General features: G+C 42.4%; 1 protein-coding gene across 3 annotated transcripts in view; it reads left to right on the forward strand.

Moving 5' to 3' along the window:
* TMEM154 (transmembrane protein 154) overlaps positions 1-23,711 on the forward strand; it is a 45,024-nt gene extending 21,313 nt beyond the window's left edge. Inside the window, exons 2-7 of one of the 3 annotated variants that reach the window (XM_082605542.1) lie at positions 1,045-1,302; positions 1,393-1,431; positions 7,191-7,218; positions 8,385-8,470; positions 10,312-10,372; positions 21,322-23,711. In XM_082605542.1, the coding sequence (XP_082461668.1) occupies positions 1,045-1,302; positions 1,393-1,431; positions 7,191-7,218; positions 8,385-8,470; positions 10,312-10,372; positions 21,322-21,337 (488 nt within the window). In that variant the 3' untranslated portion in view covers positions 21,338-23,711. Of the gene's footprint in view, positions 1-1,044; positions 1,303-1,392; positions 1,432-7,190; positions 7,219-8,384; positions 8,471-9,939; positions 10,283-10,311; positions 10,373-21,321 lie in introns of those variants that run through there. The other 2 variants (XM_082605543.1, XM_082605544.1) reach the window with 2 other exon arrangements.
* Positions 23,712-24,995: the final 1,284 nt, after the last annotated feature.

Raw genomic sequence — 24,995 nt, forward strand, 5'->3', positions numbered from 1 at the left:
CCCTCTGGGTGGTGGCCTAACATGCCTGAACATGGCTTCAGGAAGTGGACATCTTCCTTTGCAGAGTAACTTTCACCTTAGAAAGAACTTTCACATAAATTATCCCATTGGATAAGTTGTCTGTAGCCTCAGCTCATATGCTGGTTTTCTCATTGGACCCCACCTGAATGATAGGCAACACTGTACCACGATGGGAAGAACACCTGGGCTCTCCTGACCATGGTCACTACAGAGCCAGGTGAGGAAAGATATTTCAAATAATCATCTAGCTACTAGTCTTTTCCTATCCTGTGATGAACCACGGATGTTTTCGAACACAATCTGAAGTCCCAACAGAATAAACCAGCGTATAGCTTATTAATAGGGAAAGTTCTAAAGATGCATGTTATTCAATAAATTTAAATATTGGTGCAGTTTCCTTAGTTTCTAAGGGAACTTCCCCTTGAGAATTTCACTTTACAAATGAGATACACATTATATTTTTATTTAGAGTCCAGGAGGATTTCTGTAGGATCACTTCAGAGGCGACTTAGTTCTCTGCAGAACTGAGGCCTACACTGACATCTGATCAGTCACCCTGATTTCAAAGTATTCTTTTCCATTGGTAGGTAAACTTTTATTTAAAAAAAAAAATTAGGACACAGTGCAATCCTTCTACCTAAAATTGTTACGTGGCAAGTGCTTAACTCTCAGTAAAAGGGAATTTAGATTTGTTCAGCAATGTTATTAAAATACCCTATAGGATATCCTGGAATATCGCCCTTGACACAACAAAGCTTCTCAACGCCCTTGGCTTAAGTGCGTCTAAACTGCCTGCCTTTGTGGGAGGTTTATCTCTGGGCTCTGATCCGTGTTCAATATCCTCCCAGGTTGAGCCCCATTTATGTTCCATCAATAGTATTCTGTGTCACACTGAACTGGAAGACCAAAGCCAGTGGATCAAGTTTATCACTGGATGCATGTAGGATAAATTTCAAATCATTGAAAACATACCATACTAACTTTGTCTCCGTGACAATCTCAATTTTGTGTGTGTTCCCACAGAACTGGAGGAAACAGAGCTGTCAGCAGAAATGCCCACAGACATGGGAAGCTCGGATGAAGAGGTTACGACTCCAAACGTATATGATGCGGTGACCACAGAAATATTCACTGTCAGTATGAGTTATACCCTTATTGATGAAGATGCAGGCCAATTACAGTTTATATTAATGGGGTTGATCCCATCGATTTTATTGGCCGTCCTACTTTTATCTGTTATACTCTTTGTAGTATACCGTAAAAGAAAAAGGAATAAACAAGGTAAATATTTTGCCTGTTCCCATTTCCAGAAAACTGCTTCATATGTTAATGAATAACTGATAAAACACAATACTTTTTGCTTCCACACAGAGCCCTCTAGCCAAGGATCTCATAGTGCTTTACAGACAAGTAAGTATTATCCTAACACCTGCCTGGAGTTGGGATGGTGTGGGAAAAGAAACCGAGAGGTTTTTAAGTGAAGCAGCTACATAAAATAATACGTGATGAATGACTTGTTTCAATGAAGTTTTCCAGAGTTTAGAAATGCCATATTCCTTCCTATTTAAAAAAAAAAAAGAGAGAGAGAGAGAGAATGCTTTCAGCCTAAATTGAAAATTAAAATACACAGCTGCCATCTCTGTATCTAATCTAGATGAGGGCCCTGTGTAATTTTGGCCAATAGGTCAACGTAACATTTCCTGACCATTGGAGGAAACAGTTAGGCTGGTGAAGCTGTGGGTCAGATTGAGGGCAGGGTGGGAAGGCTGGAGTCCTTGGGCTCATTGCCACAAGAAGAGGATTCTTCCATCTGTGCTTTGTCACAGATAGTGTTTTCTCCCCCATGCCCCATCCTCACTTAATCTTGAAAAGGCCTGAGTGAAGTATGGTTCTTATTCCTATTAAAGCTATGCTAACTTTTAGAATGAAACCCCTGATCGGCTAAAGATGACTATCATCAATGGAAAACTAATCTGATAGAACATTCCTGGGGTCAGAGATACACTCTGAGAGGATTCACTTCCAATGCCAGGACTATCAAATACTAGGTGTCGGGATAGTTCTGAGTCCGAAGCAGACTTGGTTTCTTTTGGCTTGTGCTGGTGAAAGTGACTCCAATTAGATTTTCAAGTTGAAGCCTTTAGGGATTCCAAGAATCACTCGAGGGTGATAAGATACATATTTATATGTGCATACAAAACTCACTCTGTGTACCTCACATCCACTAACAGGGCACCTCTGGCTTTGAGATCATGCCCTTGGCCTGCAGGCCCCCTCACCATCCTTGTACCAGGAGAGGCTTTAAGCTCTTGTGCAGCTGTAAATGGTCATTTTCCATTATGCTGGCAGGTAGGGCAAATGCGAGCTGGGAAGGAAGCAGAGAAGAGCATTACCTTTCATGGCAGGGTAATAGATTCCAAGAAAGTAGAAGATACATATGTTTCTCCACTGCTTGCAATTTCAGGGTGACCGAATAACAGTCATCACGTGGGAGCTCCTTTGTAAGCTAGAGAAAGAGAAAAAGCAAACAGAGCTGCCTGGACCCGTTTTTTTTTTTTTAAGTAGGGAAAGTAAGAATTTCCTGCCCAAACCCTAGCCTATAGCTGATCTTACCTAATGGAGTCATAGAGTCAGGGAGAGGTCGGGGTTGACTAGTCAAATGGTCATGCTCTGAGGCTCTAAATCCAGAAAGGGACTTTTCACTGAATTTTATTTGGAGAATCTCAAAATTCAAAAGCCATTCACAAGTGAGAACTGACCTCAGACACGGTCCAGGCAGTATTTGCTGTTCCCTTTCCTGATGCCTCCATGCCTGATTGATGCTATGTCTTCTGTCTGGAATTTCCTTCTTGGTTGCTTGGCAAACTGCCACCTCCTTCTTCAATGCCCAGTTCTAAAGTTTTTATGAAGAGTTGAGTAATCACACCCCAGGCAACATTAATCACCACCTCTTGACTGTTCACACTTATTGTGCACAGTATTTACACTGGCATAAGTTGGTGACTTGCCTTTTTTTGGTCTCTCTTTCTTACTAGGTTATGTTCTCTTTAAGGTCCAAGAGAGCTAAGAACTTGTTCAATAGTGTGGCGAGGACAGACTTTGGAATACTCTGCCTAGTTGGGTTTTGCCTTTCCTAGCTCTATGACCTCCGCTTCAGTTTCCTCATCTGTCAAATGGGCAAACTCAGCACCTACCTCATAGAGTTGTTGTGTGAATTAAGTGGATTCCTCTCTTTAAAGCACTTAGAAAAAACAGTACCCAGCATATTGTGTCAGCTAATTATGATCCCTTTCATCTAACAGAATGCCTAGCCCAACACATATATTAGGTGCTCAATAAATGTGTTGCAGGAATGAGCTGATGAAAGAATGTGAGAACTTTTTTTTAGAGAACACTTATTCTCAGAGGTAAAAGTAAACTTGCACATTATTCTTAATACAAATTGGCATATCGTTTTTACTTTAAATATGCCTCACTTTAAGAAAACACAAATGGAAAACTTAGAATTTCAAAGCAAGTGCTTATCACCAAAGTTTTTGGTAAGGAGTGCTTTATTGGAATATTTTCTTTTACTTTAACATAGATTATTAAATATAATAATACTCCTTTAATATAGATTCAGATGGTTAACTGATGAATCTCTCTTCAAACAGACTGACAGAGAAAAGGTTCACAACCACTGCCCACTGAAGTCCCCCCATTCATATTTAGCATTATAATGCAAGTCAATAAAAGGAGAATATATTTAAATGAACAGAATTTGATTTAAATATATTTTTAATTTATTTTTCCAGGAAAAATAAATCTGTCGTACTGGGTCAGACCAGCATTTTGCTTGGAAAGTTCCCAAAGGAATGTTTTGTGGGAGGGCATGGGTGATGTCTCCGGTTAGGAATAGACACATTGTTTCTGTCCTCAGGTGAATAGAGCCTGCTGTATTCTTCCACACCAAGAAATGTCTTTAAATTTGACAACCGGGGAGCACTTGGCCAATATTTGTAGAAAGCACACTTCACCTGTTTGGAAATTACCTTTTTTCTTTGGGCCTGTCGGTTCCTTGTCCAGGAAAGGGAAGACTGTGTAGTGACTTAATGTGCTATTGTCCTTCTCCCTGGACTTGCAGGCATTAGATTTGCAGTTGTTATCATTTAATATTTATTAGGTGTCCTGATGTGCTGCATCTCTGGGAAAGAGCTGCAGGGGAAACAGCTGGCAGTAAAGCATCCCTTTAAACAGGCTTTAACTACGGGACACCTGGCTGGGCTCAAGCTCCAGAAAGACACTCTCTCACTCACTGTTTAGCACAGAAACCAGATAAGCGAGCCGGTGTCCTGCTGGGTCCCCCGTGCCCACCCGTGCCCACCCCTGCCCTGCAATCCTACCGTCAACTGCACCCGGGAGTCTAGCCAGCAGGGGGCTAAGTGGGGCTAAGTGGGTGTCAGGGGGGAACTGAAGGAGGCGGAGGGAGTGGGGAGGCCGACAGGAAGTGGCAGGGCTGTGGGAGGGAAAATGGAATCAAGTGCGGGTCGTGGGTTGTGTGAGACCTGCGTCTGCCTCCCGGTGCAGAAGGAGTAGGTGGCTATTAATAAGGAGACAGAAGCCAGGTGGAGTGGAGCGGGCAGCGCCTGATCGCTGAGGACGGGTAATTGGTCTCCCCCCCCCCGCCCCCCAGTTTAAGGCTCGGCTCCCGGGGCGCTCTCCCAGATGTTTTCCCGTTGCCATGGCGACCGGGGCAGGGGGAATGGCCGTGGAGCAGGGGAGACGAGGCCACGGGAGGCTTTTTGCTCGCTTTGAATACTGATTACAGGAGCTTCGCGTTTGGTGCATCTGGAGCACTTTTGTAATGGGTTTTTAAACTTTTCTATCATCCGCATGCAGGGCTAGCTTTGGCTCACCGCGAAGCCTGCGGGCACCCAGATTAGAAAGATAAATCCCCACCCCCTCGACAGTGGGGCTGTAGGGGTTATTAAGCAGGGAAAGAGGGAGGGGAAGGCGGGAGGGACAAAACAGGGGCATTTTTATGAGTCACCTGTAAGGGAGGTTCAGCTGTATAGGGGCTTTATTTATAGTAAAATCCCTTAAGGAAATAGCCTGTACATTTTAGATGAAAAATGCATGGATATAAAATGAGATGAAAATACTCCCCTTTCCCCAATTTAAGTGTCTGAGGAGTCAGGCACCTGCAGGAAGCTTCAGATTCCTACCGAGAGGCAGGAAGACACAACCTACAGCCCCTCGCAGGGAAGCAGTGATGGCATGAAACTGACATCTGTGCCCAACTTTCCTGGGTTAGCGGTGCCATTACAGCTTGCCAACCCACAGGAAATTACAGCAGCTCCCGGCTGCCAGGAGCTCAGTTCCAGGTGCCTGCTGGTTGGGTTCCCTTGCTGAGGACCTGCACCTCTGCCTGCCAGACAAAGGAGGCCTCTGATGGCTAAGGATGGAGACCATTTGACTATTCGGTGGACCTCTACAAAGTGGTTTGCTTCTCAGTGGTTTTCACATCATAAAAGGTGCAGTGGGGCGGTGCTGTCCACTCGCTGGCCATCACTGCCTCGTTTCTCTGGGTGCATTGGTTCCCCTGCCAAACGAAACAGAGTCTGGCCACTGGGCTCTGATTCTTGCCCGTGTTCATCTGGAGTCTGGTCAGCATTCAAGCCATTTTGCAAACTGTTACCTGACTTACCTCAACTAACAGCAACAAAAAGCAGGCCTGTTGGAAGTTTCACTATTATGAGGATGCTAAAACCAAAACATTGGGCACGAATTTAACCCCAGGGCTGGACACTCCAGATTAAGACCTATTCATTTATTCAATAAATATTTATGGGGTGTTTGTCAGGTACCGTGCAAGCTGGATGGGGTAGGGCTGGGGGATGCCACCATGAACAAGGCAGACATGATCCCCGCCCTTTGGCAGCTAGGGTCTAGTGGGAGTGACAGACAAAAAAGAGTTAAACAGAGAAACTGATCAATGACAAATTGTGGCAGACACGATGAAGGAGCACATGAGGATCTGAGCTGGGAAGCAGTAGGAAAGATGGGCCTTACTTCAGACAGAGGAGGTCGGGGAGGCCTCTCTAAGGAAAGAGTATAAGCTGATGTAACTGGGAAAAGGGCTCGAGTGCCCCCGGTTCAGGAAGCCAGGCTCTGAAACAGCAAAGGAAGCCAGAGTTTGCAGCAAAGGAAGGATTTATTGCAGGGCGCCAAGCAAGGGGGTGGGAGACAAGCCTCAGATCCAGTCCAACTTGATCACTGAGTTAAGGGTGTTTTTAAAGAAGAACAAAGAAGCTGCGATTAATCATCGTCTTGTGACATTTCTGTGACATTTCTTAATCGTGATTCTAGGAGTCAGGACGTTTCTGGTTGACGATTCTCTGACGAGGTGGTCCATGGCTGGGGGTCTGTGAGCACCACTTGCCCTGGAGAAACAACCTGAGTTTGTGCTTTAATGATGAGATCTGCGACAGCAATTTTAGTACATTAACGATGTTATCGATAACAGCAGTTTCAGTCATCTGACTCTGGTTGATTAGTGCTCAGTTAGCACAGGACTGAGGTCAGAGGGAACAAGAAGGAGAATGAAGATTTGGATAGAGAGATTAATCATAAACTTGGTAGGGGACCTTCGGTTTTAGGGGGGACTTGGTTTCACTGAGACCAGAAGGTTGTGAGAGATCCACCCACACAAAGAGCAGGGCGAGAGGAGCGTTCCCGGGGGAGCCGGTGATTGATAACCCACGTCCTACTCCGGGACAAAGGGACAGTGTCACGTTTGGTTTTTTGTGTTGCAAGGAGATAGCAGTGGTTTGAACCGGCACATCTGGGGGCCCAGGAACAAGCCCTCTATTCAACTCCTCCTTTCTCCATCTTACCACTGTTTTCCTCTTCCTATGGGTAAAAATAGTCAAGAGGGATGGACATCCGCTGTGAAGGGAGCGCTCTCAGAGGACCACCAGATCTAAAAGAACAGCTTTCACGTGGATGGGACCTCATTTCAATATGGCAGTCTGACCTTGTTTGACATAGAGGTTAACTACTGCTCCTTTCAAAACGTTATCTACTTGAAGTAATTTCCTCTCTTTGTAGAGGAGGTTTCAGCTGTTGGAAATAAAAAGTTGTTACACACACTGAACGTTAACATGACTTTTATATTTACTCTCTTTTAGATGACCTGGGAAGTGAAAACATGAAACTGTAAGTTCCCCACTGCATCCAGTCCAGCTTGGGATGGGCCAGGATGTCAGGGGATGAACAGATTAGAGAGCCGGCTTTTCAAGAGTTTTGGGTTTGACACCCCTTCCGGGGACCTTTGGCTTCCCCAGCCCCAGGAGGATGTGCCCGAGTGCCCACACCTCACCCCAGGGGAGATCTGAGAGGAGGGCAAGGTCCTTTGTTCAGAAAAGAACTTTTTTTCTGACTGCTACTGATTCCAAATGCATTGTTGGTTGAGTATGCTGACGCTGGGTGTATTTCAAGGACATCCGTTCGTTTATTCTAATTAAAAATTTTATCTCCAGGGAAGAGACTTTAGCTGGTTATTAAGGGAGGGGAGCCCTGGTAGAAGCCTGAGGTTTGTATGTTGAGAAGCAGTGCGTGGTGGGGAGAGGGGGCGAGAAGAGGAATGGAGGTGGCGGGAGGGGGTGGAGGAGAGAGAGGAAGAGAGGATGCCACCCGGAGGAGTGGCCTGGGGCGATGTCACCACCACCTCTGTCCTCCCCCCCCCCCCGCCCCGGTTATTTGGACACTAGGCTGGCTTCCTCTGCAGGGTGGCGCCTACGCAGCACAGCGGTCAGAGCAGGTGGTCCCCTTCCCCAACCCCACCTACATTAACCTGGGCTTCTCCCGTGAACTGCAAGCCCCGGCCAGGGAGGACGGTGGATTTTTGAGCACGAGGGCTCCATTTCTTCAAGGCAGGAAAGCCTGGGAATGGAAAGGCGAGGTGTTGAAAGTAGCCTGTTGACCGTGGCCTCTGGACCTGGAGCATTGATCAAAAACCCCCAAAGAAAGGGAAGTGAAATTGAGCAAGGCTAAAATGCTAAATGTGGCCACTCCCCGGAGGAGTCTCGGGCTGGGTACCTTCCGGAGAAGCAGAGTCTCCCGGGCTGCCTTTCAGCCCATCATCAGTAATGGATGACTGTTTATTTTCGTTTTTGCCTTTTTTTCCTATTTTCGTTTGGTCCTCTTGAATAGGGCAAACCCCCAGCCTACCCTGCAGTGTAAGACACTGAATCAGGTTCGTCTTCCTCACAGCCAACGGTCAACATGCTAGGCGTTCCTCAAACGAAATTTAGCACATCTCACATGTTGGGTTTGTTTTTTGTTTTGTTTTTTCCAACAAGCTCTTTATTTTCTCTCTCCAGCCCTATTTTTGAGGAAGACACACCCTCTGTGATGGAAATAGAAATGGAAGAGCTTGATAAGTGGATGAACAGCATGAATAGAAATGGTATGTGGTGTGGAATAACCTAAGGTGGTTTTTTCTGTGCTCTCTGGTAAGAGAAGGCTGCGCCCACTTTGTAACTATGCCATGAGTCCTGGAGGGACCCTGTGAGCCCAGCCACATTACATCTGGCACTTGCACGAAGTAAGCGGGGGGCCTGACCATCCTTAAATATGCAGTTTAATTATTGCATCAATTGTTGCCACTCTTTCGTATTTTTGCACAAGTTTTTCAAATGGGCTTTTTCTTCTTGAAAACGATCTTATTTTCGGGCAAGGAAATCTCTTGAAACCAAACTATCTGGAAAAAGTTACCATCTGGCATTATCTGATATATTATAGAATCTAGAGATCTGTGATGTTAATCTGTATATAAATATAAAACTTTATCAAATATGGTTTACATAGATCTGTCTGTCTAGTAGGTACGAGCCATATATGTCTATTTAACTTAAAATTGAAAAAATTAAATGAAATTAAAAACTTTGCTCCTTACTCCTTCCAGCCACAGTTTGAGGGCTCAGTAGCCACCTGTGGGTAACAGCTATTATATCAGACAGTGCAAATCTAGAACACTCCCTTCACTGTAGAAAGTTCTACTGGACAGCACTGAGATAGTAATATAAATATCCAATTATAACTTAATTTCCAATTGATATCTGGCAGTAATTGTAGTATATGTCCCTTTTCATTAAATCAACATTTAGATTTAAAAATGATGACAGCTGTTTTTTCTATTTTTGAGTCCTTTAAAAAATCAATAAATTATTTTAATGCTCATGCTAGATTAATACAATCTACTATTTATATTATCATATCACTTGTATTTTTAACATTTATTTTAGAGAAAATACCCTGGGAGCTGTCAGATTCAACAGTCTACAATGGAGTTCTCAAATCCAGAGGCCTGGTGTTAGAATTTTTGTACCAGAGGCTCATCAAGATGAGCTTTCCAAAAGATGAGAACCATTTAACTAAATTGTACAATTTTGAACAGTTTTTCATAGTCCAATATTGAGGGAAGAATGGTTCTGTAAAGCATTTGAGGATGGGGTGGGTCATTGAGATAGTCCTTAAGGTAGTTTCATTTTGTTGTTTTTAGTTTATAAAAATAATGTACGTACACAGTAGAATTTGGAAAATGCAAAAAAAAAAAAAAAAAAAGAAGAAGAAGAAAAAAAGTGTTCCACCACCCAGAACCAATCTCTCTTAATATTTTGGTGTATTTCCTTTTGTGACTGAGGTAATTGTAATATAAAATCATGATCCTGTTACACTCACTAAAACCAGAAATCTGGAAAAATGCATTTCCATTTGACAACTAAAGCAGAGAGTGGCTTTGACACTTAGGTGATAGATCCAGTGGATTTTTCTCCCCCTTGAAAACAGCAGTCGTGTAATAGGAGAGAATTCTGATGACTTTAACAAGGTCGGCTGTTCCCCACTTTACCTGCTTCTTTCCTGTTGTGCCTCCAGACTGAAATCGTTCTGCAGACACATCAGGACCTTGGGTGAAGCCGTTTTATTCCAGTGTCTACTCTGATCCATGCAGATTCTAGCCTTTGGAGCCCCAGTGGTGTTCTTCAGGGACTGAATAGCCAAGCAGTGATGAACTGTGCCCTTTCCAATGGGGCCAGAGGCCCCATTGGATCTGTGCTGTTAGCGCTTTTTCCATTTCAAGAGCCTTGCCGTCATTAATCTTTTAACCTCTGACACTCCCTGGTGAGGCCATTTCTGCACAACTAACCATACAGATCCGAGAAATGTGATGCTCAGGTGCACGAGTTTTGTAGATAAAACCAGAATTTTAGTGACTAACAATGAGCTTGCTTTTATTCTGTCCTATAGCCAACTATGAGTGTTTACCTACTTTAGAGGAAGAAAAGGAACCAAACCACAGCAACCCAAGGTACTTCTACTTTCTACCACAGATTATATATGGTCGGGAGGGGGAGACTGGAGACCGCAGTTGAGGACTTTTGCTCACCTTCTCTGTGCCTATAAAATTTTTTTAAAGATTTCTTTATTATTCATTTATTTATTTGATTATTTTGGGCCGCGTCGGGTCTTAGTTGCTGGCACACGGGCTCTTTGTTGTGGTACGCGGGCTTCTCTCTAGTTGTGGTGTGTGGGTTTTCTCTTCTATAGCTCAGGGCGCCAGCTCAGTAGTTGTGGCGTGTGGGCTTAGCTGCCCCGCGGCAGGTGGGATCTTAGTTCCCCGACCAGGGATGGAACCCACGTCCCCTGCGTTGGAAGGTGGATTCTTTACCAGTGGACCACCAGGGAAGTCCCTGTGCCTATAAATTTTATGTGACAATGTTCATGGGTGTATGGAGAAACGGAAGTGTGAGTTATGGAAAATAGAAAGGTACAAAGTAAATATCCTAGTGACGCTTTATCTTTAGAAATAAATTAGTAGTGACATTTTTTTTGCCCTTCTAAAGAGACACTGTTGAGTCGGCTTCTGTTTTAGTCCTAAAACTTTCTGATTATGACAAACTGTAGGTTTGTTGACCTTGGATGAGTAGATATTTGGTAAGGAGAACAGATGGAGGTGACAATCTCAAAGGGGTAACTGTAAACAAGAGTGAGTAAAATGAACATAAACAAAACAAAAGAAAACCCCGCCTGGATTGGATTGTTATATGAGAGAAATTAAATGAGATTTTTAAAAACCCATATTCCATTCTACCACTAGGTGGCTCTGCTTAATAGAAAATTTTAGTGCACTGGGGCCTGTGCGTCCTTTAGCCTTCCACAGTGTTGTTTAAATTATATTATCTTTTGTGAGGGTAGAAATTACCGTGTCTGGGTGTTTTTGATCAGAGAATCCTTTGGTCAGGACCTGGGACATGCTCGCAGGAAATAGGACTGATGATTCAGTAAGTCAGGGACTTGCTCCACAGAGCACTGCTGTGATTTGGGGGGCACAGAATTGCTGATGGGGTGACTCCGAGATGACCAACGAGTAGGGAACTTGACTGAGCCTGTAACTGAGACATTACACTTCTGTCGGAATAAACAGAATAAACTTTCAAAGCAGGATAAAGACCACCCACCGTCTCTCCCTCCAAGTGAGCCAGAGGTCCTGCACCAGTCACCTTAAATGTTTCCAGGGTGCAGTCACTTGTCATATGCAGTTCCTGAAGCCAGGGCAACGCAAGGAAAGACTGATCATTAGACAGGGGTTGGGGCAGTCAGATGTCTGTCTTCCGGACCCTTGTTCTGCTTCCTCCCCTAAGCCTTACCTGAGAAGTCGTGCCACCATAATCTGACTGAGGTGAACCTCCGCTCCGATGCAGAATGTGCATCTTCTTGTAGATGTCAGTCATTGTTACCTCTGCAGGTACTTGCATGTTAGAATTCATCACTGGTTCAGAAAAGAGTCTATCCTATTTAAAGGAGATATCAGACATTAACAAGAAGATGAAAGGAAAAAAGAACGCTAGTGGGAGTATCACAGAGGACATTACGAAGGAATTATTTCCTTTGCATTTTTACCTAAAAATGAACATCTATGTGTGTCCAGTTTAGGGCTCAGATCACCCCCCAAAACCTTATAAATATCTTAGTACTGCATCTCTGATGTGCACCCTCAAAAGATGTGAGATGTCATTGGTTTTTTTATGAGATGTCATACCTGCTTCTTGTTCCTTGAAATTATTGGCAACACAGAAGAAGCTTAACGTTAGAGAATTGTATGGTGATAAAAGCTTCTTAGAAATCATGTTTTTGAAATACCGAGAGGCTGGTCTCTGAAATAAGCTCTACCACATTTCTGCCTCTAAGGCAAAAAGGCTTAACCTATTCGGAGAGCTGCTTTATGCTAAATTATTGATTTTAAAGGGAAGGTCTACATTCCTCTGTTGATCTGGTTTTAATTCACAGGACAACTGTCAGGCTGTCACCTCATTCCATCTTGATGAAGCCAGGACCAGGGTTATAGAACCAAGAGTGGCAAGTCCCCAGTCTTTGGTGCTGATGACACTGTCTGATTACTTCAAAGGGTGTCATGATATTGCACAGCAAATTTAATTTTTATTCACTAAAAACTCAGAAAAGTACAAAGCACTTAGAACAAATCCTGGTACAAAATAAACTCTCAATAAATATTAGTTATTTTTAATTATTATAAAAAGTTAGAATTGATATACATAAACTTATTGCCTTTTGGGTTAATGAGCCTGTGTCCTAAGGTCCAGGAACATCTAGTATGTGGGACATTATTTTTGCTCCTGGTTTCCCTGGGGACTTCTTTTTGGAGCTTACCCATCCTGAGAAATCATGAATTTGTTTCATCCCCTAGTAATGATCTGGAGCCTTTAGGTTCCCCATCCATTACCAGCATAGGTAATATGCTGGTGATTTCAGAATAGTCCTCTTAGCCGTCTGGAATTTTTGAAAGGGTACATAGTTTGGATTACCTTATAGTTTGGATAATCTTTTCTGTCATGATTTTATTTACATTTCTTTCTCTTATTGTCTTAATTACATTGATAATTGATGAAACATTTACTCTGAATCTCAAAACCAGGACAGATAGAAGATTTTTTTTCTGAAAGCTTGTGAATCATTAGAGATACAGGTGATGGGTGCAATGGTCACTGGGCTTAGAATCAGAAGACTGGTTTCAAGACCCGACTTGGATGATCATTTGTTCTTTGTACTAAGACAAGTCACTTTAACTCTGTAAGCTTCAGTTTCCTCATCTTGTAAAATGGATATAATGCCACCTGTCCTTCTAGTTTCACAGGATCCCAAGAGAGAAAAAAACTTTGTAAGTTTTAAAGCACCACACAAATGAAATGAATTCTTTTATGCTCTGGCAATAATTCTCCCCATCCTCTCCAACTGACTTTTTTTCTTTTTTAAAGATTTTCTATTTTAGAGCAGTTTTAGATTCACAGCAAAATCGAGCCGTACCCCTGGCTCCCACATGCACAGCCCTCCCCGCTGTTGACACTCCCCACTAGAGCGGGACCTTCGTTACAATCGGTTAACCTATTTTGACACATCATTACGTCCAAAGTTCCCCAGTGGTTTTGACCTCTGTGAATCATCCTTCCTCTACCGTCTAAGCAGTATACGGGTGACTCTAATGCTTCAGAAAGTATATAATAGTCACTGCAGATTGAACTTAGTGGAAAACACACTTCCCCATCCTGCTTGGATTAGCAGGAGGATGGGGAACTAAGACTTCTGGAATCCATTTACTTCTTGATGCTAGAAAGACACTGTGACATAGAGCCTCTGTTATCCATAAAGTCCACTCTGATCCTGGGAAAAACGAGGTGATCTGGTCACCATCCTCCACTTAATGCACTACATTGTGTGCAGACTGCAACCCTTCACCTTCTCTTGTTCAGGTCCATAATCTCAGGTCTTTCCGGACTTTTCCCACACATCCCATTAGCCAGCAGTTCCTCATTACTTTGCCTTGTCCTCACTGAGTGGACATTTTCCTTGAACTGTGGAATCTGAAACTTAGCACAGGATTTTAATAAGGGCCAGGGATGTACAAAGTACCATGGGAAGTTTAAAGTATGGTTTTCATGTTTTCAAAAAAATCAGTGGGAAAAGACAGCAAAGGATGGTGGGGGAAGGGGAATTCTATATCCTTATTCCCCACCTTAGCATTTTCCCCTATAATTCGTACATGTTACGTGCCAGGCAACGTATGGGGTACTGGGAACAGTGTCAGTGGAACAGTGTCCAAGGGGTGGGCAGGGTGGAGCCGAGGTCTGCCCTAGAGTTGAAGAGAATTTCATCACTGACGTTGTTCAGCCTTGCCAGCGTGTGTTGATAACAAAAAACAGATCCATTGAGTTGGTTCTATTGTTGTTTAAATTGTCTTGAAAGAATTCACTCCCTTATTGTCTACCCCCATCCTTACAATACCTTCTCGAATGCCACTCGACAGTGGCAAAAACAAGATGGAATTCCTTTCATCTTGGTGCTTACAGTCTGGGCAGTCTCTTCCTTCTTCCTGAGGCCTTTATAACTAGACAATTTCCTGAAAGCGTGGTGTTTCTGCCTCTGCAAGCTTAGGTGAATAACCACAGAAAAGGGATTGCAAACATTAGCCAAGCGCACGTCTTCTTTCCCTTTATGCCTGTTGGCCACAGTGATGATTTTATGTTGAGTAACAGCATTGGGAAAGATTGGGGGAGAATTAGATTTCATCCAAGTCAATTTATAACTTTGAAAGTACAGTAATATCAACAATAATAAGACACTTATTCTAGATGCCAGATACCTAGCTACTACTACCTAGGAAATTAACCGAGTCAGAGGAAGTAAGTAACAATATACCTGTTCTGCTTTTGTAATAATTCCATTGTCCTTTTTTTTTTTTTTTAAGAATTTTGGGTGTGAGACTCAGACACCAATGTATCTTTATTAATTTTTGCTGTGTTTGGTCTTCGTTTCTGTGCAAGGGCTTTCTCTAGTTGTGGCAAGCGGGGGCTGCTCTTCATCGCGGTGCGCGGGCCTCTCACTATCGCGGGCTCTCTTGTTGCGGAGCACAGGCTCCAGATGCGGAGGCTCAGTAGTTGTGGCTCACAGGCCTAGTTGCTCCGTGGCATGTGGGATCCTCCCAGACCAGGGCTCGAACCCATGTCCCCTGCATTAGCAGGCGGACTCTCAACCACTGCGCCACCAGGGAAGCCCTCCATTGTTCATTTTATGATTCATGTCTGAGCTCAATAATATTACAAAAATGTATCACTTTAGTATTTCTCAGGAAAATGCAGGTTAGCTTAATAGAGAATTTTTGAATTTCTTCCTGTTTCTTCCCTTCTCTTTGTCTTTTTTTGGAGAAAGTATGATCGTCAGTGTAATTTTTCAAATATATTTATTGAGTGCCTAATATGTGCCTGGCATTGTCCACATCATGCCAAGACAACCAGTTAAAAATGAAACAATCCATCTGAGTAAACCTAGAACTCAGAGAGGTTAAGTGATTTGTCCAAGTTTGCACAGCAAGTTTTTGATGAAGCTCAATCTAGAGAAGAATTTAAAATTGGATTTTCATTTTCTATTACTAATTAGTTAAAATAAAAGAGCTATTCCATAAATGAAAAGACAAATTAGAAACTTTTAAAAAGAACCCTTAGTAGCAAGAAAGCCATCCACCATGAGGCCAACTATGAAAGTCTTCGGTGGCTGATGCAGTGCAGACATTGACAAGACTGAACCATGAATTGCAAGAAAACAGCAGTTTTGTGTGAACCGTTTTGGCCTCTCCACTCCAGTAAATCTCTGTGGCCGCTTCCAATTACTTTATGAGTTTCCTTCCTCTTTTTCTCTCCAGTCCCTCAAGTCACTTAAAAGTCAACAAGTATTAAATATTAAGTATATTAAGCACCAACTGATTTCCCTCAAATCCAAGCTAAGTATCATGAGGGATACAAAGTAACAGTTTATAATCCTGCAGGATGCTAACCTCAAATGACATGGTTAACACGCAGGGGTGTGTGTATGTGTGTGTGTCTACGCCTGTGTGTGGTGGTTGAGAGAAGATGCACTAAATTCAATACACCACAGCCTTGTCTGAATACTAGCCCAGATTGTGTCTACACCGTGGGCATGATCTATGTGTCTTGGACCAATTCTGGGCCTACCTCTGATGGCAGCCAGATTCTCGTCTCTATAATTCCACCTGGGCAGGCCTCTTACGGGAAGGAGAAGGGACGTTCTGTTGATGAAGAGGAAGAGAGAGTGATCTAACTGTTCCGTGACTTTGTGCTAAACTGAACTTTGCACCCCTCCCCAAACCAAGTTAGAGAGCGTCATAATTAGAGAAAGGTTTAGCATAGGTTTATTACATCTTGGGAGACAGGCAACATTAGCTGTGGTCAGAAGGAGGGATTGTTACAAGGTAAACTGGTCAGAAGGACAAAGATGGCTTATCTGATCCTGACTGCAACCAAGGGGCAGTTATGAAACGAGGTGTTACAATCGCACCTCCTCATTTAACTGGTGGCGTTCCACTTAAGTGCTTTCTTAAAAATCATCAGATGATGCTTTTTAATCAATTCAATTGGTTTTTTACAGTTTGGAGGCTTGTTACTATACAGCTTTTGGGAAAGCTACCCCACATTCTTAAAATATCTACATATAACCCTCTGAGAAAGATCACTCACTCATGTCGCTGTCACAGATAAGTGACCAAAACCGTACGAATTATCATCAAGGCAAGCAATAGAGGTTTGAAGCGGGATCACTGATTTTATTTATTGCAATTCTGTGGCAGTTTGCCAAGATATTTTTAACAGGGAACTCTAGGATTTGCCAGAGCTGGAAACGTCAGGGCTGATTCGATCATTTCACAGAGATGATAAATAGCCACAAAGATAGCAGGGAACACATCTCACTCAGTAAAGGAATGAGCGTGAGGGAGAATAATGCCTCCAGGCTCGGGCATGGGTGGGGAGCCAGGTTCCGGGTTGCTGACTTGCTAACAGGCACGTTGGCCATCACACCACCGGTGAAAATTGCGTGTGAGAGTTGCGACACTAGGAATAACCTGCTGACCCACTGCTGAAGCAACTTGTACCCACACTGGGACTGTCTCTGGTGTGGCGGGCCTGGCACGTTGTCAGTGGCCAGATCTATAAGCACATAAGTTCCACACGTATCATGAGTGAGGTCCTGTGCTCTTTGATGCTTTAAATGAATGGGTTCTGGCTGGTGGACAGTGTCACACTCTAAGCCTTCATAATGTTTGTAGAGTGTTCTAAACAAACCGCATTTAGGTTACACTGTCCTCAGAAACTGAAAGTTTGTTTTGGAAGATCGTTTCTTAAAGGCTCTGGATATTTGAAGCCATGTTCAAGCTTGTGTTGAACTGAACATTTGCTAGCAGAGAATCTAGCAAAATCAGAATTCCCGTTCATGTGTCTGGAGGTCAGGCCTGTGGCATAGAGCTTCGCCTACATTTTCTCATTGATTTTTTCCAACAGCCTTCTAAGGCACATGGTATTATTATGCATGTTTTGCAGATGAGATGGGCTAAGAAATGTTAACTTGCTCAAGGTCACACAGCAAGAAAGTGGCTGAGCCCTGATTTAAGCTCTGCCCACCTGACCCTGTGCTCAAAAAAGCCACCATGAGCACACGCCAGCATTGGCTCAACCACAGAAGCAGCCCAAGAAGAGAAATACCTAGGCAAAAACTTAATCAAAAAATGTATGGATAATATAAAAAGAAATTGTTCAAATTTTTATGGAGGGACATCAAAGATATAAACAAATGGAGAGAGACGTACTGTGTTTCTGAATGAAAGACTCAACAGTGTGAAAATTATCCTTTTAAATTCAACTTAGTCTTTTAAAGATCCCAATGAGCATTTCATCTGGAAGAATAATTGTGCGCAGATAGTCAGGGTAATTCTAAAAGAAGGAAAAAGAACAATTGTGTGTGGGGAGGTGGATTTGCAGGGAACATGCTCCAATAATTAAAACTGTCTACACCCAGAACCAAATAAGTATTACTGGCATAGAATAGAATATTCAAAACAGCCTCAAGCATATGTAAACATTAAATATATTATAAAAGTAGCAATTCATAGCAAGTGGATTATTCAGTAAATAGTCTTAAAACAACTGACTAACAGGCTTCCCTGGTGGCGCAGTGGTTGAGAGTCTGCCTGCCGATGCAGGGGACACAGGTTCGTGCCCCGGTCCGGGAAGATCCCACATGCCACGGAGCGGCTGGGCCAGTGAGCCATGGCCGCTGAGCCTGCGCGTCCGGAGCCTGTGCTCCACAACGGGAAAGGCCACAACAGTGAGAGGCCCGCGTACCGAAAAAAACAAAAAACAAAAAACTGACTAACATTTGAAGGGAAAATTTAGAACTCGACCTCACACTTTAGATTAAAATAGACTCCGGATAAGTTTATATGTGAAAAAGAAAGAAAAAAATCCAGAAAAATTAAAGATAAATATTATAACTGTAAGGTGAGGTCTGGTTGAAAACATGACACACAGTCAGAAGCCATATCAGAAAAGGATAGACTTAACTACATTAAAAACTGAAATTTTTTATACTTCCAAAAACAATATAAAATTAGGAGGAAAATGACAAATTGGGGGAAAGTATGTGCGATATGTATGATGAACAAAGAATTATTATTCTTAATACATAAATCCATAAAAAGATAATGTCCCACATGGGCAAAGAATATTAATAAGCAGTTTGGCAAAAGAAGAAATTAAAATTACCAACAGAGATTTGAAAAAAACTTTAGTCTTCCTAGTAACAAAAAAAAGTAACCCAAGAATACGTTAAGGTAAATATTAGATTATTTTCACCTATTGAATTTACAAAAGCTAAAAATAATAATATCCAGTATTAGAATGTTGGGGAGAGGATATTTCCCTAAAGAAAAGTGTCAAGAGAAGGTAAATTTCTAGGGAAGGGGGGTAATTGGACAATGGGCTGGTCAAGCTTTAAAATTCCATACATTTTAACCTAGCAATTCCTCTTCTAGATATTTATGCAAAGGTAACAACTGGAAGCATGCAAAAATGTAGCAATTTTTATAATAAATAAAAATTATAAATTGGAAATAGCTTAAATGTTGAACAATAAGGATATGTCTAATAATGTTCTTAGTATAGTGAGACAATGGTGTGCTTTATAGCCAATTAAAAAGATATGGTATATTTATTAGCCAGAAAAGAGGTCTATATATGAATGAGAGTGAGAAAAGCAGATTACAGAACACTATGCATAACATAATTCCATTTTTGTACAAAAAGAATATATATCATTATCACAGAAAAAAGTTTGGAAGAATAAATACCAAAATGTTAACTGTAGTGAGGTTGTTAGTATTTTTATTTGGCTTATTTGTATTTTGTATTTTTTCAACAATGAATGTGGATTGGTCTTACAATAATTAACTTTAAAAATCACTTCTATTTTAACTGCTGGACACAGATTAGCGTTGTGGACAAAAGAGGGATTGTGCCCATTGCTGTACAGCCTTGTATTTTGGTCTGCTTAGAGTAGCTGAAATGTCAAGATAAGGCCACAAAAGGAAAACATGCACTTCAGAGACTTATGCTCCATAGAGATGAACTCCTGGATCTCAGAAATATTATCTTGCTACCACCCAATTTCCAAGAAAGGAAGCCTCCTTGCCCAGTTTAAGAGCTGTTCAGTGTGACTTATGAAACGGGTTGTTACGTTTGTTCTTCAGATAAAGAATGTCTTCATTTGCAGTCAGGTTTCCATTAAATAAGTTTTCCTACAGAAATTGTCCTTTTGTCCATGTCTGCTTTCCCTTTCTTTCCCGTTGGTCAGCCTTCCTGGTCACAGCTTCTTCCCCCTGTCTTCACAACACAGACACAGACACACAAACACATACATAATGTCTCCTCTCCTCTTTCTTGGATAGATCTAGCTAGCTAGCTAGCTCTGTATCATCTAGCTAGGTAGCTGGCTCTCTATCATCTAGCTAGCTAGCTAGCTGGCTCTCTATCATCTAGCTAGCTAGCTGGCTCTCTATCATCTAGCTAGCTGGCTCTCTATCATCTAGCTAGCTAGCTGGCTCTCTATCATCTAGCTAGCTAGCTGGCTCTCTATCACCTAGCTAGCTGGCTCTTTATCATCTAGCTAGCTAGCTGGCTCTCTATCATCTAGCTAGCTAGCTGGCTCTCTATCATCTAGCTAGCTAGCTGGCTCTCTATCATCTAGCTAGCTGGCTCTTATCATCTAGCTAGCTAGCTGGCTCTCTATCATCTAGCTAGCTAGCTAGCTGGCTCTCTATCATCTAGCTAGCTGGCTCTCTATCATCTAGCTAGCTGGCTCTCTATCATCTAGCTAGCTAGCTGGCTCTCCATCATCTAGCTAGCTGGCTCCTTATCATCTAGCTAGCTAGCTGGCTCTCTATCATCTAGCTAGCTAGCTAGCTAGCTGGCTCTCTGTCATCTAGCTAGCTAGCTGGCTCTCTATCATCTATCAAGTTGTTTCAGAGACCTTTTGGAAACACCTAGTGTGCCACTGAGCAGGCGAGAACTGAAGTAGGAGTCAGGGAAACATGGTCTATTGCAGCCTCTACGAGCCTCTGAGCTAAGGAGACACCAGGTCCTGTTGATGGTCGTCATTCAGGCACTTCCTTGGAAACACAGGTCACTTCAAGTGGAGACATGATAGAATTTGGGTGAAAGGACACAAAATTTTAAAAAAGTGGGTGGAGGTGGGGGAGGTCCAGTAGTCTGCTTTCCAGGAGACTTGGGTGGAGACATGGTCTCACTGGGAAAGAGCTATAGAGCCAGATCTGTGGCCAAGAGAGCCAAGTGAGAAACAAAGGCAGAAATTAGCCTGCTAGCATGGTTATGTCCACACCCCATGTCCATAATTTATGTCTACTCACACCTCAAGATGCCTGATGACTGAATTCTAAATGACACTGAGAAAGCACTTCCAGATCCTCTGTGCCTGGGGGAAAAAAGGGGGACTTTTGAAAACATGCCAGGACCACAAACCCTTGAGAGAAAATAACATATCGAAATTTTATTTTAAGGAAAAAGAAAAGGCAGTTTGGCATCTATTAATAGAGAATGGGATTCGATTTCTTTAAAGGGGGAACCCCGGCTCCATCTGGTTCTCTCCACATCAGCCCTGGGGAAGGATATTACAACTAGAGCTAGGGATTTTTTCTTGGCTTTCCTAGATTTCCTCCTCAGGGTTCAGATATAAAATCCAAACTGAACTGACCTTTGTTTCAGAAATTGTAATCTGGACACCGTCGGCTCCCTGACTGCTTATGTTCTCCTGAGTCACCTCCATAGCCGAGTGACCAGCTCTCAGTAGCTTCTTGGAAATATACTATTGTTCTGTTTTTTGCAGTGACAATGAATCCTGAAACTGAATGATGCTAATGTTTTCCAAGAGAAAGCAGCCCCGGAGGGAGCCTGCTGGGCCTGCCAGCAGAGGATGAAGAGGATCCGAATTTAATTAATTTCAAATCAATGTAAACACAAGAACCTTTTGCTGTTGCTTCCAGCGCCCACTCTTCCAACGCCCAGTGCATCACCTGTACTTGGAAGAATGCTCGATGGAGAAGTGCTAGGCAAAGGCGTGGCTGCCATCCACCCCTGAGGGTGGAGGAGCCATAAGATGCAGTCAGCGCTTATCAGTGGGTGTTCCCTCAGCTCAGCCAACCTCTAGGTGACTGTACCATCACCCTGGCCACACTCTCAAGTCCTTGTTACCTTCCTGCTTCATTCCTCAGGGTACAAATCAGGAAGCTGTCTATGGTTTCCTTCTGGGTCACCTTGCGGCCTAGCTAGCTTTGGATAATTTCCTCTCATCAGTTAAGTTCTCTGGTAGGTCAATTACATTCAGTGGGAACTTTGCTCAAGGTGAGTTATGTCATGGAATAGACAGTAAACAAAGCAAGTGTTTCAATGTGGACACCATCCCAGGGGGTGGGTAAGCTCATTTCCACCTGCCATGAGACACAGTGTGAGAGCCCACAGTCCTGAAGGGATGCTGTTTGGGGACGTGTCGACCCTGAGTTGGCCAGGTGAGGGAGGAATGGAATTCTCAGTGAAAGAGCAACTGTTTTCCTTCTCGGAGAAAGTCAGCTGCTTGTTCACATTTCCCCACGGCTCATCCCTGCCCTCCCCACAACTCCCTTGCGTGTGATGTATGGATAGATGAGTGCAGCTGGGCCTCCTCTGCCACCTTCTGTGTCTCTGAGATCTTTAAGGTTGTTTGGAACAAACAGAACAGCAATAGGCTCTGCCTGTGGCCGAGGCAGGTCCCCTTCCTCATACTCAGGGTCTTTCCTGCCAGCCTGACCAGGGCTCGTGTCCTCAACGCAGCTCCCAGGAGGCCACCGCCGGTCATCAGAGATGACATTCTACGTGACATTTGTTGACATCCTCCTGCTAGAAGCAATGGTGCAAAATGCAGAAGGGCCGAGTTATCACTCCCACTCACGTCAAATCAATCGCCATTTAATCCTTAATTTTCCAATTCTGACCTTTAAAGCAATCTAGCAAATTAGGAGCCCTCAGCTCTTCCATGGCACCAGATGTTTTATTCCAGGAAAGAAACAAAGAATGAAAACTGTACCTTACTCCCCGCATATAAACTGAGGAGGGGTTGAAGTTCACCAAATATTTGCTGCTGTTATTTGGGGTCTTGTGTTTGAAAGCCTGCCTTAATGCATAACAAAAACAGTCCTTTTTTTTCCAGAATCCCTTTAACCAGCACTTGCCTTCCAAACTATGCCCACAATTTTAAAGGCAGAGTTCCAAGCCAGGGAGGTCTTTCCACTGCAGTGAAAGATAGAACTATCTGGCTGTGTTTAACCACTGCTCTTATGCCATCCCGGGATTGCAAAGAGCTGTGGCAAAAGACAGTTTTCATGGTACAGAACCACAACAGATCTGTCTGTTGTATTCTCTTTAGCACATCCTAATATGGCATTTTTGTTTTCATTGCTGTTTTGCATGTTCATATTCAACTTGTGGTCCATAGTGACTCTCAAAAAGATATTTATGCCAAAATTGCTACTTTCCAAATCATCATTTCTGGCTGTTTTGTTACTTTGTTTCTCATCCACATTTTGACTCTGTAAAGAGTCTCTTCTTTCTCTAGGTAGCTAAGATTTTTGCTGAACTTTTAGGCCTGTAAGCGTCATCCAACCCTATCAAATAATGGACTTTAGCGGTTCAGAGAAGGATAGGAGGTCTTGGAGTCTCACTTTGATGAAGTGATATTTTATGATATGGTAAAGATATTCTCATTCAGTATTTGAAATGACTTCAAATTCCAGAAGAAACAAACTTCAGCAATATATCATTGCCTTTATATCTGAAAAATGTACTAACCTCTATAGTTGCATAATGTGCAAAGCACTTTAAAAAAAGAGTTTATTCTGGCAAGATATATGATATTAGTATGAGTCAAAACAGCCAAAGTTCAATTCTAGCACTCTATATCTTTTTATTACTGTCCGGTCAAGAGGCATCATAGATTATGGTCATTCCAAGAATTGTTTTTAAACCTAAACTCAATTTTTATGTTTCAGATTATTGTTAGTAAAAATCTTAATAATTTGCCCTAATTGGGTAGCCAATCAGAGCAAAATCTGACATTAGAATATTTTCAAATGTGTAAATTTTATCGTATTTTTGTACATATTAAGTAAGCTAAGTTAGCAACATTGCCGTGTTGAACTCCTCAGGAAACTTGTTGTAATAAATATGTGAAAATCTCAGTCTTAACTCAGTGATGTGACTCCTCTCTCTCGGAAGGTCATTGTCATCCAAACAGCGAACACACAGCATGCATCAGTCTTGACATCCATGGGGTGACAGATGCTTCTGATCACCCTTGTAGCTCTAGCAATGTAAACGGGTGCTTTAAAAAATACTTTTGTCTATTCATTTGCTTTGGTTGTTTAAACTATCAGTTTTCACCATCTCTGTAAGAAGGCCCTTATGCTGAGTAAACATAAAGTGTACACATTAGTTTCAACTTCTGTCAGAATTAGTACATATTCTGAATATAGTAGAGCAATAAGACATGGCTCACACTGGGAAGACATGGCCAAAATTCTCACTGTGACGAAAACATTGACATTTTCTACTGAATTAAATTTACACATGCTGCTTTTTCACACTCAGGATGAATTCTGGCCTATTTAATATCTACAATAGGTGGTCCAGAGTAGCTTCATTCACAGATTACATTTCTTTGCTCTTACAATAACCAGAAGATCACCGTATATTAGTATGGTGTGGAAGTAGTCAAATTGGTTATGAATAATTGCTAAACCCAAACACCCAATTGCCTGAATTATTTATTTTTTTTAAACAGCTCTTTCACATTGCCTTGATACGGTCTTGTCTGATAGCCAAATTTCTTTTTCCTCTTAGTCCTTTTGTAGATATCTGGTGGGGGTTGTATTGTTTCTTGCCCTCTTATCTTTTCTAAATAATACGTCATGCTCATGGGACAGCAATCCATACAATTATATAAAATAAAACTTTTAAAATCACCTCTATGGATACTCTAAGCCCTTTCTGAAATGATATTTTAAGAAGCTAAATTCTTAAACCAAAGTACTTACAGTAACATAAGGACTTTAATCGCATTGCTGTACAAGGTTAGAAATATATGTTGAACTGCTTAAGACAACCAAAGGTGGATGGGGTCCCGTGCCAACTGGTCTCCAGGTGCAGACGCTCAGTTCATCATCCTCCTTCGTTGCCATCATATTATTGTCACGGGCCTTTGGTAGGTTATAAATAAATAACTAGACTTTTACAGAAAGTCTATTCTTCACATTTTTCACTTCTTTGGTCTGCATGGAAAGGAATAAGTTAATGATCTCTAGATACTACAAACAGTAGGTACCATCTTTTCCAGTGTAAAGATCAGTTGACTGAACCTTCAAGATGGCGGACGAGTAAGACGTGGAGATCACCTTCCTCCCCACAAATACATCAGAAATACATCTACACGTGGAACAACTCCTACAGAACACCTACTGAATGCTGACAGAA

This window comes from Mesoplodon mirus, assembly GCF_964341445.2.
Source record: "Mesoplodon mirus genome assembly, chromosome: 2".
NCBI lineage: Eukaryota > Metazoa > Chordata > Mammalia > Artiodactyla > Ziphiidae > Mesoplodon > Mesoplodon mirus.